The 13686-nt window shown below is 43.8% G+C and overlaps 1 protein-coding gene across 14 annotated transcripts in view; it reads left to right on the top strand.

Annotated features, from left to right (window-relative positions):
* Positions 1-2473: 2473 nt before the first annotated feature.
* LOC135104509 (uncharacterized) overlaps positions 2474-13686 on the top strand; it is a 13605-nt gene continuing 2392 nt past the window's right edge. Inside the window, exons 1-13 of one of the 14 annotated variants that reach the window (XM_064012073.1) lie at positions 2474-2560; positions 2929-3064; positions 4654-4806; positions 5020-5140; positions 6473-6589; positions 7055-7185; positions 7402-7545; positions 7636-7848; positions 9684-9829; positions 9922-10174; positions 10773-10974; positions 11330-11437; positions 11995-12767. In XM_064012073.1, coding sequence (XP_063868143.1) covers positions 10107-10174; positions 10773-10974; positions 11330-11437; positions 11995-12069 — 453 coding nt within the window. In that variant the 5' untranslated portion in view covers positions 2474-2560; positions 2929-3064; positions 4654-4806; ... (5 more) ...; positions 9684-9829; positions 9922-10106 and the 3' untranslated portion in view covers positions 12070-12767. The other 13 variants (XM_064012071.1, XM_064012076.1, XM_064012078.1 and 10 more) reach the window with 13 other exon arrangements.

Genomic DNA, 13686 nt, shown 5'->3' with positions numbered 1-13686 from the left:
TGTCTGTTCATCCAATCTGTGCAACTTGACCATCCATCCAGTCAGTCTGTCAGTCACACATCCAGTCTGCTCACTGTCACCCATCCCATCACCCACTCACCCAGTCACTCACACATCCCATCACCCACACACCCATCTCAATCACAGGGTAGGGAAATTCATAGGTAAATGGCACAGGACCGTTAAGAATCTAATTTAAATCACAGAAAGATACTCTGGCAGTTGTCTGGAGGCTGGCTAAGGATGAGCTAACAGATATTAACTCACTGAAGAGGAGAGGGAAAGAGTTAACTAACTGAGGATGTAGAGGCAATAGATGAGGGTAAGAACAATAGCAGGAGATATTGTAGTGGAGAGTTTTGGACAAGAAAGTGAGGAAGTGGTACCTGAACATGAGGGGGAGGGCTGGAAAAACAGTGAAGGAGAAAGAAGCCCTATGGAGTGTGATGCAGAATAATATTAATAGCCTCATCTTGGGATTAAGCCAAATGTTTATCCTGATGAGTCTGGATATAATTCACCTTACAGAAATAAAATTGTGATGAGTTACAAGTAGAGAACATTGAACAAAATAGATACAACTTATGAAAAAGATCAAACAAGAAAGGAGTGATGTTTTTAGTTAAGGAAAGCTTCCAAAGTGGCTGGATACAATGTGATGATGGACTAGCAGATGCATTAATAATTAGAGTCCAAAATATACCAGGCAAAAAGACGATTCAAAGTAACTGACATACCAAGCAATTAATTAGGGAAATCAGTCTTTGTTGACACTTCCAAAGCCTTTCAGTTTGTCGACCTCAGTATACTGTTAGGAAAAAGAGCGATATTAAGACATGAGGTATAAGCACTCCTGATTCAAAGGCTATTTGACTGATAGTGTGTGTGTGTGTCCTAAATTTTTCTTATCGTATGACATAATTATAGTTTTAGATCCTCATCAGTCACTGCTACATCTTGCAACCAGTATTTGGAGAACACAGTGAGAATAATTGAGGGTGGTTGCATCACCCTCAATCACGATCTACAAAACTCAAACGATGACCAAGTAAGTGCTCAAGTAATGTTCAGTGTGTATGTGTGTGTGCAGGGAGTGGTCTTGCGATCATGTGCATTGTGTGTTTTTCATTATTATTATTACTATTATTATTATTACTATTATTGTTATTATTATTATTATTATTATTACTATTATTGTTATTATTATTATTATTATTAGTAGTAGTAATAGTAATATTGTATCACGGTATTTTATAATAGAGCCTCAACTTATACTAGTCTTGCCTGAAAATCTCTCGTTTTCTATCATTCTCCCATCCTGCAGGCCTGAGCCCAGACAGAGACCCAGAGAAATGTAAACAAACGCAGAGTCAGACTTGATATACGGGTGAATTTGTTGCTTTTTAGAGGGGCAATGGATCTGTACATGAGTGAGGTGGCGAGGGGCGTGGGCCAGGGGGCGGCTAGCAGCGTGTGCCACCAGGGAAATGTGTATGAACATAAAAAAAGGCGCCTGTCAAGAAAGGTGAGGCCGGCTGCAGCTTTTTATTTTTATTTATTTGTTTCCATCAGGTTAGGTTTATATTAATTCAGTTAGGTTAGGGTTAAGTTAGGGTTAAGTCTCTCTCTCTCTCTCTCTCTCTCTCTCTCTCTCCTCTCTCTCTCTCTCTCTCTCTCTCTCTCCTCTCTCTCTCTCTCTCTCTCTCTCTCTCTCTCTCTCTCTCTCTCTCTCTCTCTCTCTCTTGCTTGCTTACTTTCATGTCTACACAGGTTCGTTCGGTGCAAGGAGGTTGGCACAGGAGGTGTCTGAGGCTGTGCAGAGCGGCCGTCTGAACCTGGTGCCACAGCTGCACAGGAGGGCATGGCATAGCTGGCTGGACAACATCACAGACTGGTGTGTCTCCCAGCAACTCTGGTGGGGCCACAGAATGCCAGTGTACCACATCACTGCAGCAGACGGCCGGGAGGTGTGGGTGGCAGCTGCTCGGAGGAAGATGGCAAGGCGGAAGGCTGTGCAGAAGGAAGGTACGTGTGTTTACCTAGTGTTAGTTTGGATGGTCTGATATATGGCAGAAATGTTTACTTTTTATTGTTTTTCCTTCAGTTGATATGCATTCTTTGTGGTCCTGTTCTCTGTTATTGATCTTGTTTTTGTTCCTTTGTCTTATGTGTTATCAGAAACTCAGGTAACTAATTGTAGGTGTGTAATTAGTCCATATTTTCATTGGTATATAACTAAAATATCTGTTAATACTGTAAACTCTAGCATTACTAATTGTTTGATAAAAAGATGGAGATTTCAGAAGGCTAGTAATGTTTATAGATGCTGATAGATTGAAAGAACTGACTACCTGTGTGTTACCTCTCCTTCCTCTTACGTAGTTTGATATTAATTGTTACCAGTATTGCCTGTGTTATATCACCCTATGTTATATCACCCTCCCTCCCCAGACTGTGCTGCTGCATGGCCTCCTGTGTGATGGTGGCGGCCACAAGACATCCAAGTCCTGGGGCAATGTGATAAAACCCCCTGGATGTGATCAGTGGGGCGTCCCTGGAGGTGCGGTGACTTGCTGGTGCTGGAGTGTGTTCTGTACTGATGTTCATTGGGTGTGGTGAGCAGTATCTGGACAGCAGTTGATACATGAATATTTGTGAAAGCTTCTTAGCAAGTGTATTTTTTTGAACGGAGCACTGTAGAGAGAGAGAGAGAGAGAGAGATTTTTAGATGTGATGGCAAAAATTGTGTTTATAATTCTGTTTTCTCTGTTTTCTCCCTTTCTTTGTCTTTTCATCTCTTCTCTTTTCTTCCTTTTCCTCTTCTCTGCTTCCATTTTCCTGCTCATCTGTTTTCTCTTCTGTTTTTCACCACATTTCATCCCTTCCCTCGTAGCCTCTTGTCCTCTCACCACCCCCTCATGCCCTCAGGTACTGTGTGAGAGGATGGAGGGGAGCCTGAATACAGAAGAGGTACTCACTGGTATCAGGAGGAACTTCCCCACAGGCATCCCAGAGTGTGGAGCTGATGCCCTTTGGTTCACCCTTTGCTCCACCAACTTCAATAGTCAGTGTGGCATAGATAGATGAATGTGTATAACTTTGTGGTGCATTGAGTCTTGTGTGGGGTAACTGGGTTGGTGTATGGATCAATGAATGGAGTAGAGATAAGATTTTGGTGAGTGCTCTTGTAAGATTAGGGTAGGAGTGCTTCTCGTCTCCGTCAAGGGCTAAGGTGTTGAGTGTTGATTGAGTGAGGGTGAAAATTGTGTGTTTTGGTATATGTAGGAGATAAGATTTTAATGAGTGCTCTTGTAAAGTTAGGGTAGGAGTGCTTCTCATCTCAATCAAGGGCTAAGGTGTTGTGTGTTGAGTGAGTGAGGGTGAAAATTGTGTTTTTGTTTTGGTATATGTAGGAGATAAGATTTTAGTGAGTGCTCTTGTAAGGTTAGGATAGGAGTGCTTCTCATCTCCATCAAGGGCTAAGGTGTTGAGTGTTGAGTGAGTGTTTAAATATATTTGTAGGAGATAACATTTTAGTGGTTCTCTTTCCCAACAAGGATTAACGCATTGAAAGATTGTTGTGGGTGAGAGTAACAGTGAAAGTTGTGTGCTTTATCTTCGTATATGTAAGAGATAAGCTATAATAAGTGTATTTGTAAGGTTAAGGCAGTAGTGCTTCTCTTCCCCAACAAAGGTTAAGGTGTTGAAAGAGTGTTGTGAGTGAGTGTGAGGTGGGTGTGAAAGCTGTGTGCCTTGCCTTGCTATGCGTTTGTACATCTCTCATAACACTTCCCTGCCAGACCACGTGTGTGTGTGTGTGTGTGTGTGTGTGTTATATATAAAATATAAATAAATAACTACATTTCTACTCTACTGATGGGAGAAACACGCTTTAAAAAGGCTCTATTTGAAGTGGCACAGATTTTTAAGGATGTTTTTTTATGGTTTTAGTGACAAATTAACAACATTCCTACATTACTAACAGGAGAAACACTCACGAAAACCTCTGCTAATCATCTTTGTGGCCTTTGGAATCAATCGTGAAAGAGAGAGAGAGAGAGAGAGAGAGAGAGAGAGAGAGAGAGAGTCAGCTAAACCAATTCAACTTGATATGAGAGAAAATCTAATTATCTTCCATTAACAAAGAACTATCGCCCCAAACATTGAGTGCTGGAGGGTGCGTTCTGCATTGGCAGCTGGCATGAGCGGGGTGACAGGAGGCGTGTGAGGCGCATGACAGCTTTAGTGACAAGTTCATGCTGGCAGTGGTGCAATATTATGCCCTCAACACACTTTCACTTTAAGGGCTTGGAAACCACAGTGCCTTCAGATTTGTGGAGAAGTGTGTGTGTGTTTGATAGTTATATTAGTGGTTTAAATCATGCTGTGCTAATATCTATCCCTCTATGAATGTGTGTGTGTGTGTGTTGACCTATTTGCATGAAACAGGGGAAGAGGGAAGAGGAGAGAGAGAAGAGGGGTGCTTGGGAGATGAAAATGTATGTATGTATGTATGTATGTATGTATGTATTAATATTTTCCCTATCATATACAAAAACACCCTTGAAATCCTATATAGAACTTGCCATAGAACACACTCACTCTCTCCCATGTGCCCACTCCCTCTCACCCACCCTCTTGTCTCCCACACAGCTGCACACCCCGTCCTGCAGCCTCAAGGCACTCACCTCTCCTTTTCCAGTCATGGGTGCCTGCCTCCTCCTTGCAACACCACCACCACCACCACCACCACTGCTGCCATTACCTACGAGGGGGAGAGACTGTGATGTGGCTGCAGGTGGCTAGGTGAGGCATTGTTCTGGTGTTGTTGGTGTGAGGTGTTGCATTACCTTGAAATTCACAGGCCTTCCACAGCCTTCCCACTGGTCTCCTTGTCCTGTCCTCCTCCACACACCATCCACAGGCCTAACCTAACCTAGCCTAACCTAACTTAACCTAACCTAACCTAACCTAACCTAGCCTAACCTAACTTAACCTAACCTAACCTTACACCCACAGGTTCGGAGGCCTCCAGAGAGCTGCCCAGAGTGAAGCTTGTGGTATAGAGGGACAGCTGCTGATCATCAAGCTTACATAGTGACTGGAGGAAAGTGGGAGGAGCCTGGAGGGAGTGATGGAGGTACAGTACTTGGAGAAAATCCCTTCACCATGACAACTGGGTGTCTGCTGTACAGGCCACTGACCAATGGGGAGATAGGTAGAGGGAGACTGGCTAATGGTGGATGAGAGAGAGAGAGAGAGAGAGAGAGAGAGTCATGATAAAGGATATTGAGCACAGACTTCACCACTGGGTCGACTCTGGGGGCTGCGTTCTTTTGCTAGGGAAGTACTGACTGGTTGGTGGCCGTGGCTGTTCACGCACTCGCTCTTGCTGTGGCTGGCATGCTGTTCTGTCCTCTCTTCTTCCAGGAATTGCTGTCTGAGGTTGTGTGTGTGTGTGTGTGTGTGTGTGTGTGTGTGTGTGTGTAGAAGCCATCATCATCAACCACAGCAGGTGATAATGATGGTTCCTGCTTTCATCGTCATCGGGGCTAGCCAGACCAACCTGGGGCTGTACTCTGGGGTGATGCTGTATGCCTCAGGTGGGTCTGGAGGGGCTGGGATAGTTGGTAACAATTAAAAAGGACTAGTATACACACCAACCATTACAAACACTATGTAATGCTGGTATACACGCACAAACAGACAGTTAAGACAGGTATACACTTAGAGACATATACAAACACTTGCTATTGGTTGTATATTCTTAGAAACACACACACGCTTACTAAGTCTGGTATACACACACAAACTTGTATACAAATACTGGGATACACTTAGAGACGCATCCATACACTTGCTAAATCTGATATACACACATAAACTCATAAGAGATGCTGGTATATGCTCAGAAATCTATACACATTAAGTAAGGTTAGTATACACAAACCTATACATATATTAGGAATTTATGTTCAATGATAGAGATGACTAGTACTCTCTCTCTCTCTCTCTCTCTCTCTCTCTCTCTCTCTCTCTCTCTCTCTCTCTCTCTCTCTCTCTCTCTGTCTCTGTCTCTGTCTGTCAATCACAATCTACAAAACTCAGACGATGACCAAGTAAGTGCTCAAGTGAATAGGTAATGTTCAGTGTGTATGTGTGTGTGTGTGTGTGTGCAGGAGTGGTCTTGCGATCATGTGCATTGTGTGTTTTTCATTATTATTATTACTATTATTATTATTACTATTATTATTATTATTAGTAGTAGTAGTAGTAGTAGTAGTAGTAATAGTAATAGTAATATTGTATCACGGTATTTTATAATAGAGCCTCAACTTATACTAGTCTTGCCTGAAAATCTCTCGTTTTCTATCATTCTCCCATCCTGCAGGCCTGAGCCCAGACCGAGACCCAGAGAAATGTAAACAAACGCAGTCAGACTTGATATACGGGTGAATTTGTTGCTTTTTAGAGGGGCAATGGATCTGTACATGCGTGAGGTAGCGAGGGGCGTGGCCAGGGGGCGGCTAGCAGCGTGTGCCACCAGGGAAAAGTGTATGAACATAAAAAAAGGCGCCTGTCAAGAAAGGTGAGGCCGGCTGCAGCTTTTTATTTTCATTTATTTGTTTCCATCAGGTTAGGTTTATATTAATTCAGTTAGGTTAAGTTAGGTTAAGTCTCTCTCTCTCTCTCTCTCTCTCTCTCTCCTCTCTCTCTCTCTCTCTCTCTCTCTCTCTCTCTCTCTCTCTCTCTCTCTCTCTCTCTCTCTCTCTCTCATTAAAGTTAACTTAATAATAACCCCTTCTGTCCCATGTTAATATTCTCTCTCTCTCTCTCTCTCTCTCTCTCTCTCTCTCTCTCTCTCTCTCTCTCTCTCTCTCTCTCTCTCTCTCTCTCTCTCATTAAAATTAACTTAATAATAACCCCTTCTGTCCCATGTTAATATTCTCTCTCTCTCTCTCTCTCTCTCTCTCTCTCTCTCTCTCTCTCTCTCTCTCTCTCTCTCTCTCTCTCTCTCTCTCTCTCTCTCTCTCTCTCTCTCTTTCTGATGCAGGCACAGATGCAGGGTGGTGAGGCAGTGTTCATCCCGGGGGCAGACCACACAGGGTCAGCAACACAGGTGGTGGTGGAGAGGCACCTGTGGGATGCCCAGGGGAACACCAAACACGACCTTGACAGACAGAAGTGAGTGTTGCCTTGAGAAAACTAGAATGATAGAGAGACATGAATATACAAAACTGTGTGTGTGTGTGTGTGTGTGTGTGTGTGTGTATGTATGTATGTGTGTGTGTAATTTTTCTATGCAGTCAAAATAGTTACCCCAGTTTTCTGTTTTCTTGGGCAGTAGACTGCGTACAACTAACTTACATATTTAAAAGACAAATTTTCCTTTTTTTGCAGGTTTATTGATGAAGTGTGGAAGAAGAGGAGGAAGGAACAATGATATTCGACCAGCTGCGGCATCTGGGGGCTTCACTTGACTGGGACAGCTGTGTTTACAATGGATGCAGCGAGAGACTGGCCTGTGTGTCTGTCTGTACATCCGTAAGCATACCTGTCCTCGTAAACTCTAACACACACACACACACACGCGCGCACAAACAAGAAATTTCACCAAAACACTTTTCCTCGCAGTGACGGAAGCATTTGTCTGTCTGTACGATGCTGGGCTGGTGTACCGCAAGGAGGCTCTCGTCAACTGGTGCTGCAGCTTTCAGTCGGCCATCTCGGACATTGAAGTGGACCACCTGCACCTGACAGGACCCACGGAGCTCGCAGTCCCGGGGTACAGCAAACCGGTCAGCTTCGGAAAGATGTATGACTTCGCTTACAGACTGGCAGACTCAGGTAGGTGGTGAAGGGGTAACTAAACAGGTGTACTGACTTAATTAGGTAATAGAGGAGGGACTTCACTTTCTCCAAGACTATTTGCAAAGGCCACAGAGATACCTAGCTGGGTTCTCAAGATTAATAATGTAGAAATGTTGTTAATCTATCACTAGAACCATTAAAACATTCTTGAAAACCTTTATTATTTCATCACGAGTATTTTTCAATGCCACAGAGATACCTAGCTGGGTTCTCAAGATTAATAATGTAGAAATGTTGTTAATCTATCACTAGAACCATTAAAACATTCTTGAAAACCCGTATTATTTCATCATGAGTATTTTTTCAAGGCCACAGAGATACCTAGCTGGGTTCTCAAGATTAATAATGTAGAAATGTTGTTAATCTATCACTAGAACCATTAAAACATTCTTGAAAACCTGTATTATTTCATCAGGAGTATTTTTCAAGGCCACAGAGATACCTAGCTGGGTTCTCAAGATTAATAATGTAGAAATGTTGTTAATCTATCACTAGAACCATTAAAACATTCTTGAAAACCCGTATTATTTCATCAGGAATATTTTTTCAAGGCCACAGAGATACCTAGCCAGGTTCTCAAGAGTGTTTCTCCCTGTTAATAATATACAAATGTTAATCTGTCACTAGAACTTTAAAAAACATTCTTAACCCCTAAAGAACCGGGGACGTCGATCGACGTTTTGGGCTCAAAGGACCGGGGACGTCGATCGACGTCTCTTTGTAAATAACGCCAAATTATGCGTTTTTTCCGCCCGATTTTCTAGCCAAGTGTATGGCAACACTGATTAAGACTAGGATGGGAAGGGTTGTCAGTTCCCCGCTAGCCTTCGTCATGGCTGGTCATCATGGAAGTGATTCCGCCTCGTCCGATTTGGTGCACTCGCCCCCGCGCGTATTTACTTCCACTCCATCCATCCACTCTAGGCCCTCCACGTCAGCTAGGAGGCCTCTAAGTATAAGTGGCATTGAACAGGAGTTAGAAATCACTGTCTCCACGATTATTGAGAGTGAGGACAGTGATGTGCTGGGGTCTGATGATGCAGGAGACAGGGGCACCAGCACCACCCACAGCCACCACCGATGATGAAGTGCTGTCACCCGCCAAAACCAGAGCAACCAGCCCAGCAATCAGCCCAACCTGAACCTGTTGCAGGGCCTAGTACACCAGGCCCCAGTACAATTAGGGTAAAAAAGGTCATAGATCCCGTTTTCTGCGTTACTAAGCCAGAGCCACCATCACTGATCGGACGCGCCCCCTCACTTTCACCGCAACACCACCTCAATCAACTCGTCATATCTCCGTAACCATGGCACCTAGAAACTTCTGGTTGGTACCATTCAAAAGAGGAGGAGTTGATTGTGGGGTAAGTATTGTTTTCTTTCACTCGTTTATTGTAGGTTAGGCGTACTGAGCATGCAAAGATAAGCTATTTTGCACGTTTTTCCCCATATCCCCCGCCCTAGCGGGACTGATATACTTACCCCGCGCGGTCCTTTAGGGGTTAAAAACCTATGTAGCTTCATCTAGAGTCCTTTTGAAATAGTGGTGCTGAGATGTTTCAGAGCATAGGCCTTAGATATGTGAAAGGTGTATAATATTCATTGTGGTTCTTGAGCTATGATAGTATTTGTCAAGTCTTGCTAATGATGAACTGTAGCAGTACTGTTGTCTGCACTGTTTACCACCACAAAGACTGAGCTGTGGTGGTTTATAAGATGCAGTAATACCATTCATTAAGCCTTAAACTATTAACTGCATCATCACTACTGTCCTCACTATTAAGCATAACAGGGCTTCACTCCCCCCACAGGGTTTGCTGAGGTTTGAGGCGCGAGGGGCAGTGCCGTCGGCCCTGTCGGCACTGGGGCTGTACAGAGGGTGCCACGCCCACCCCATGACGGTGCCTCACTGCAGCAGGACGCAGGATGTCACTGAGTCCGTGCTGAGGCCCCAGTGGTGAGCAGATGGTGATGCTGAAGATGATACTGGCATATTGAGTATTATAATTAGCCACAAACACTTGCTTGCTTACTTTCATGTCTACACAGGTTCGTTCGGTGCAAGGAGTTGGCACAGGAGGCGTCCGAGGCTGTGCAGAGCGGCTGTCTGAACTTGGTGCCACAGCTGCACAGGAGGGCTTGGCATAGCTAGCTGGACAACATCACAAACTGGTGTGTCTCCCAGCAGCTCTGGTGGGGCCACAGAATGCCAGTGTACCACATCACTGCAGCAGATGGCGAGGAGGTGTGGGTGGCGGCTGCTCGGAGGAGGATGCAAGACGGAAGGCTGTGGAGAAGGAAGGTGTGTGTGTGTGTTTACCTAGTGTTAGTTTGGATGGTCTGATATATGAGAGAAATGTTTACTTTTTTATTGTTTTTCCTTCAGTTGATATACTTTCTTTGTGTTGTATCTCCTAGTGTGTTCCTATTATCAGTATTACCTTGGGGCAAAGCTGTACCAAATTGTAGTTTTTCCCTACAGTTGAGGTGCAGTCCTTGTCTGTATCACCTTAATTAACCTACTCTGGGTACCCTACTATATTTCTGTGAGGGAAAACTGCATTATTTTATATCATTCAAGTGTGTGTGTGTGTGTGTGTCTGTGTGTTTCTGTCTGTCTGTCTGATTTTATTCTAATTGGATGACCTGACCTGACCTGAATATAAGGAGAAGGAGGAGGAGGAGGAGATAGAAGAAGAAAAGAAGAGAAGGAAGAGGATGATAGAGAAAGTGTGTGTTTGTGTGTGTGTGTGTGTGTGTGTGCAAACCCTCATTAAAAAAATAAACTTCATGTAGCAATAGATGAATAAAAATCTTGACGGCTATGTTAATAATCACAACTTTCCGTCTTCACCCTGTGCTCCTCCCCAGGCACTCACTTGACCTCCATGTCCACCCAGCAGGAGGAAGATCTGGACACCTGTTTCTCCTCTGGCCTGTTTCCCTTTGCCTCTGGGCTGGCCGGGTCAGGGGAGGGGAGAGACCATGCCTGACCTTGCTCGCTTCTACGCAACGACCTTGAAGACTGGTCACGGCATCCTCTTCTGGGTGGCTCAGGTGGTCATGCTGGGACTCGACTTGATGAGGAGGCTTTCCTTTGAGGTGAGGTCGTCTGGGTCTTGGTCTCCTGGTTCTGTTCTCTGTTATTAATCTTGTTTTTGTTCCTTTGTCTTATGTATTATCACAAACTCCGGTAACTAATTGTAGATGTGTAATTAGTCCATATTTTCATTGGTATATAACTAAAATATCTGTTAATACTGTAAACTCTAGCATTACTAATCGTTTGATAAAAAGATGGAGGTTTCAGAAGGCTAGTAATGTTTATAGATGGTGATAGATTGAAAGAATTGACTACCTGCTTGTTACTTCTCCTTCCTCTTATGCAACTTGATATTAATTGTTACCAGTATTGCCTGTGTTATATCACCTGTGTTATATGACCCTCCCTCCCCAGACTGTGCTACTGCATGGCCTCCAGGGTGATGGTGGCGGCCACAAGATGTCCAAGTCCTGGGGCAGTGTGAAAGACCTCCTGGATGTCATCAGTGGGGCATCCCTGGAGGTGTGTGACTTGCTGGTGCTGGAGTGTGTTCTGTATTGATGTTCATTGGGTGTGGTGAGCAGTATCTGGACAGCAGGTGATACATGGATATTTGTGAAAGCTTCTTAGCAGGTGTATTTTTTGAAGGAGTGCTGTAAAGAGAGAGAGAGAGAGAATTTTTAAGGAGCTAAAGAGAGAGAGAATTGTTGAAGGACCTAAAGAGAGAGAGAGAATTTTTGAAGGAGCTAAAGAGAGAGAGAGAATTTTTTAAGGAGCACTAAAGAGAGAGAGAGATTTTTAGATGTGATGTCAAAAATTGTGTTTATAATTCTGTTTTCTCTCTTTTCTCCTTCTTTGTCTTTTCATCTCTTCTCTTTTCTTCCTTTCCCTCTTCTCTACTTCAATTTTCCTGCTCATATGTGTTCTCTGTTTTTCACCAAATTTCATCCCTTCCCTCCTCCCTCATACCCTCTTAGCCTCTCACCACCCCCTCATGGCCTCAGGTACTGTGCAAGAGGGTGGAGGGGAGCCTGAATGCAGAAAAGGTACTCACTGGTCTTGTATGAACTCCCCCACAGGCATCCCAGAGTGTGGAGCTGATGCCCTTCGGTCCACCCTGTGCTCCACCAGCTTCAAGAGTCATTGTGGCATAGATAGATGTGGGTGACTGTGGTGCTTTGAGTCTTGTGTGGAGTTACAAGGTTGGTGTATGGATGGGTAAATGAAGTAGAGATAAGATTGTAGTGAGTGCTTTTGTAAGGCTGGGTAGGAGTGCTTCTCGTCTCCATCAAGGGCTGAGGTGTTGAGTGCTGAGTGAATGAGGGTGAAAATTGTGTGTTTTGGTTTTGGTATATTTAGGAGATAAGATTTTAATTAGTGGTTTTGTAAGGTTCGGTAGGAGTGCTTCTCGTCTCCATCAAGGGCTGAGGTGTTGAGTGCTGAGTGAATGAGGGTGAAAATTGTGTGTTTTTGTTTTGGTATATTTAGGAGATAAGATTTTAGTGAGTGATTTTGTAAGATTAGGGTAGGAGTGCTTCTCGTCTCCATCAAGGGCTAAGGTGTTGCGTGCTGAGTGAATGAGGCTGAAAATTGTGTGTTTTGGTATATGTAGGAGATAAGATTTTAATTAGTGCTTTTGTAAGGTTCGGTAGGAGTGCTTCTTGTCTCCATCAAGGGCTAAGGTGTTGTGTGCTGAGTGAATGAGGGTGAAAATTGTGTGTTTTGGTATATGTAGGAGATAAGATTTTAATTAGTGCTTTTGTAAGGTTCGGTAGGAGTGCTTCTCGTCTCCATCAAGGGCTAAGGTGTTGCATGTTGAGTGAGTGTTTAAATATATTTGTAGGAGATAATATTTTAGTGGTTCTTTTCCCCCAACAAGGGTTAACGCATTGAAAGATTGTTGTGGGTGAGAGTAACAGTGAAAGTTGTGTGCCTTGTCTTGGTATATGTAAGAGATAAGCTTATAATAAGTGTATTTGTAAGGTTAAGTGCTTCTCTTCCCCAACAAAGGTTAAGGTGTTGAAAGAGTGTTGTGAGTGAGTGTGAGGTGAGTGTGAAAGCTGTGTGCCTTGCCTTGCTATGCGTTTGTACATCTCTCATAACACTTCCCTGCCAGACCACCTGTGTGTGTGTGTGTGTGTGTGTGTGTGTGTATTATGTATAAAATGTAAATAAATAACTACATTTCTCGACTGATGGGAGAAACACGCTTTTAAAAGGCTCTATTCAAAGTGGCACAGGTTTTTAAGGATGTTTTTTATGGTTTTAGTGACAAATTAACAACATTCCTACATTACTGTCAGGAGAAACACTCACGAAAACCTCTGCTAATCATCTTTGTGGCCTTTGGAATCAATCGTGAGAGAGAGAGAGAGACAGAGAGAGAGCTAAACCAATTCAACTTGATATGAGAGAAAATCTAATTTCACTTCACAACCATTTAACTGACGTCACAAGGTAGACAACGAGACGCTCACGCCACCAGCTCCACATCAGTTCACAGCTGGCCTCCACGCAGTCCAGACCTCTCCTGCTCCAGTTAGTTTTTCACCTTTCACCGACTTTTTCCACGTAGCCTGGTAAGCCTTCACCTTCCGACGAACCGTCCCTTCTTGGTGGAAGTAACATATATGATCCATGGACATATATTGTTCGCCTTGTGTGTTTGAAAGGCTTTTATGTGACACGGTACTGTTTCTTTTTGTTCAGACCGATGTCGGACCAGAACGAGGCTCACGGAACGCCAAGGCGTTCGTCATCGTCGTCCTCTG

Source organism: Scylla paramamosain, chromosome 10 (genome assembly GCF_035594125.1).
Source record: "Scylla paramamosain isolate STU-SP2022 chromosome 10, ASM3559412v1, whole genome shotgun sequence".
In the NCBI taxonomy this organism is placed as follows: domain Eukaryota; kingdom Metazoa; phylum Arthropoda; class Malacostraca; order Decapoda; family Portunidae; genus Scylla; species Scylla paramamosain.
Note: the sequence above shows the minus strand (reverse complement) of the source record. Positions and strands in the feature narration are given on the sequence as shown.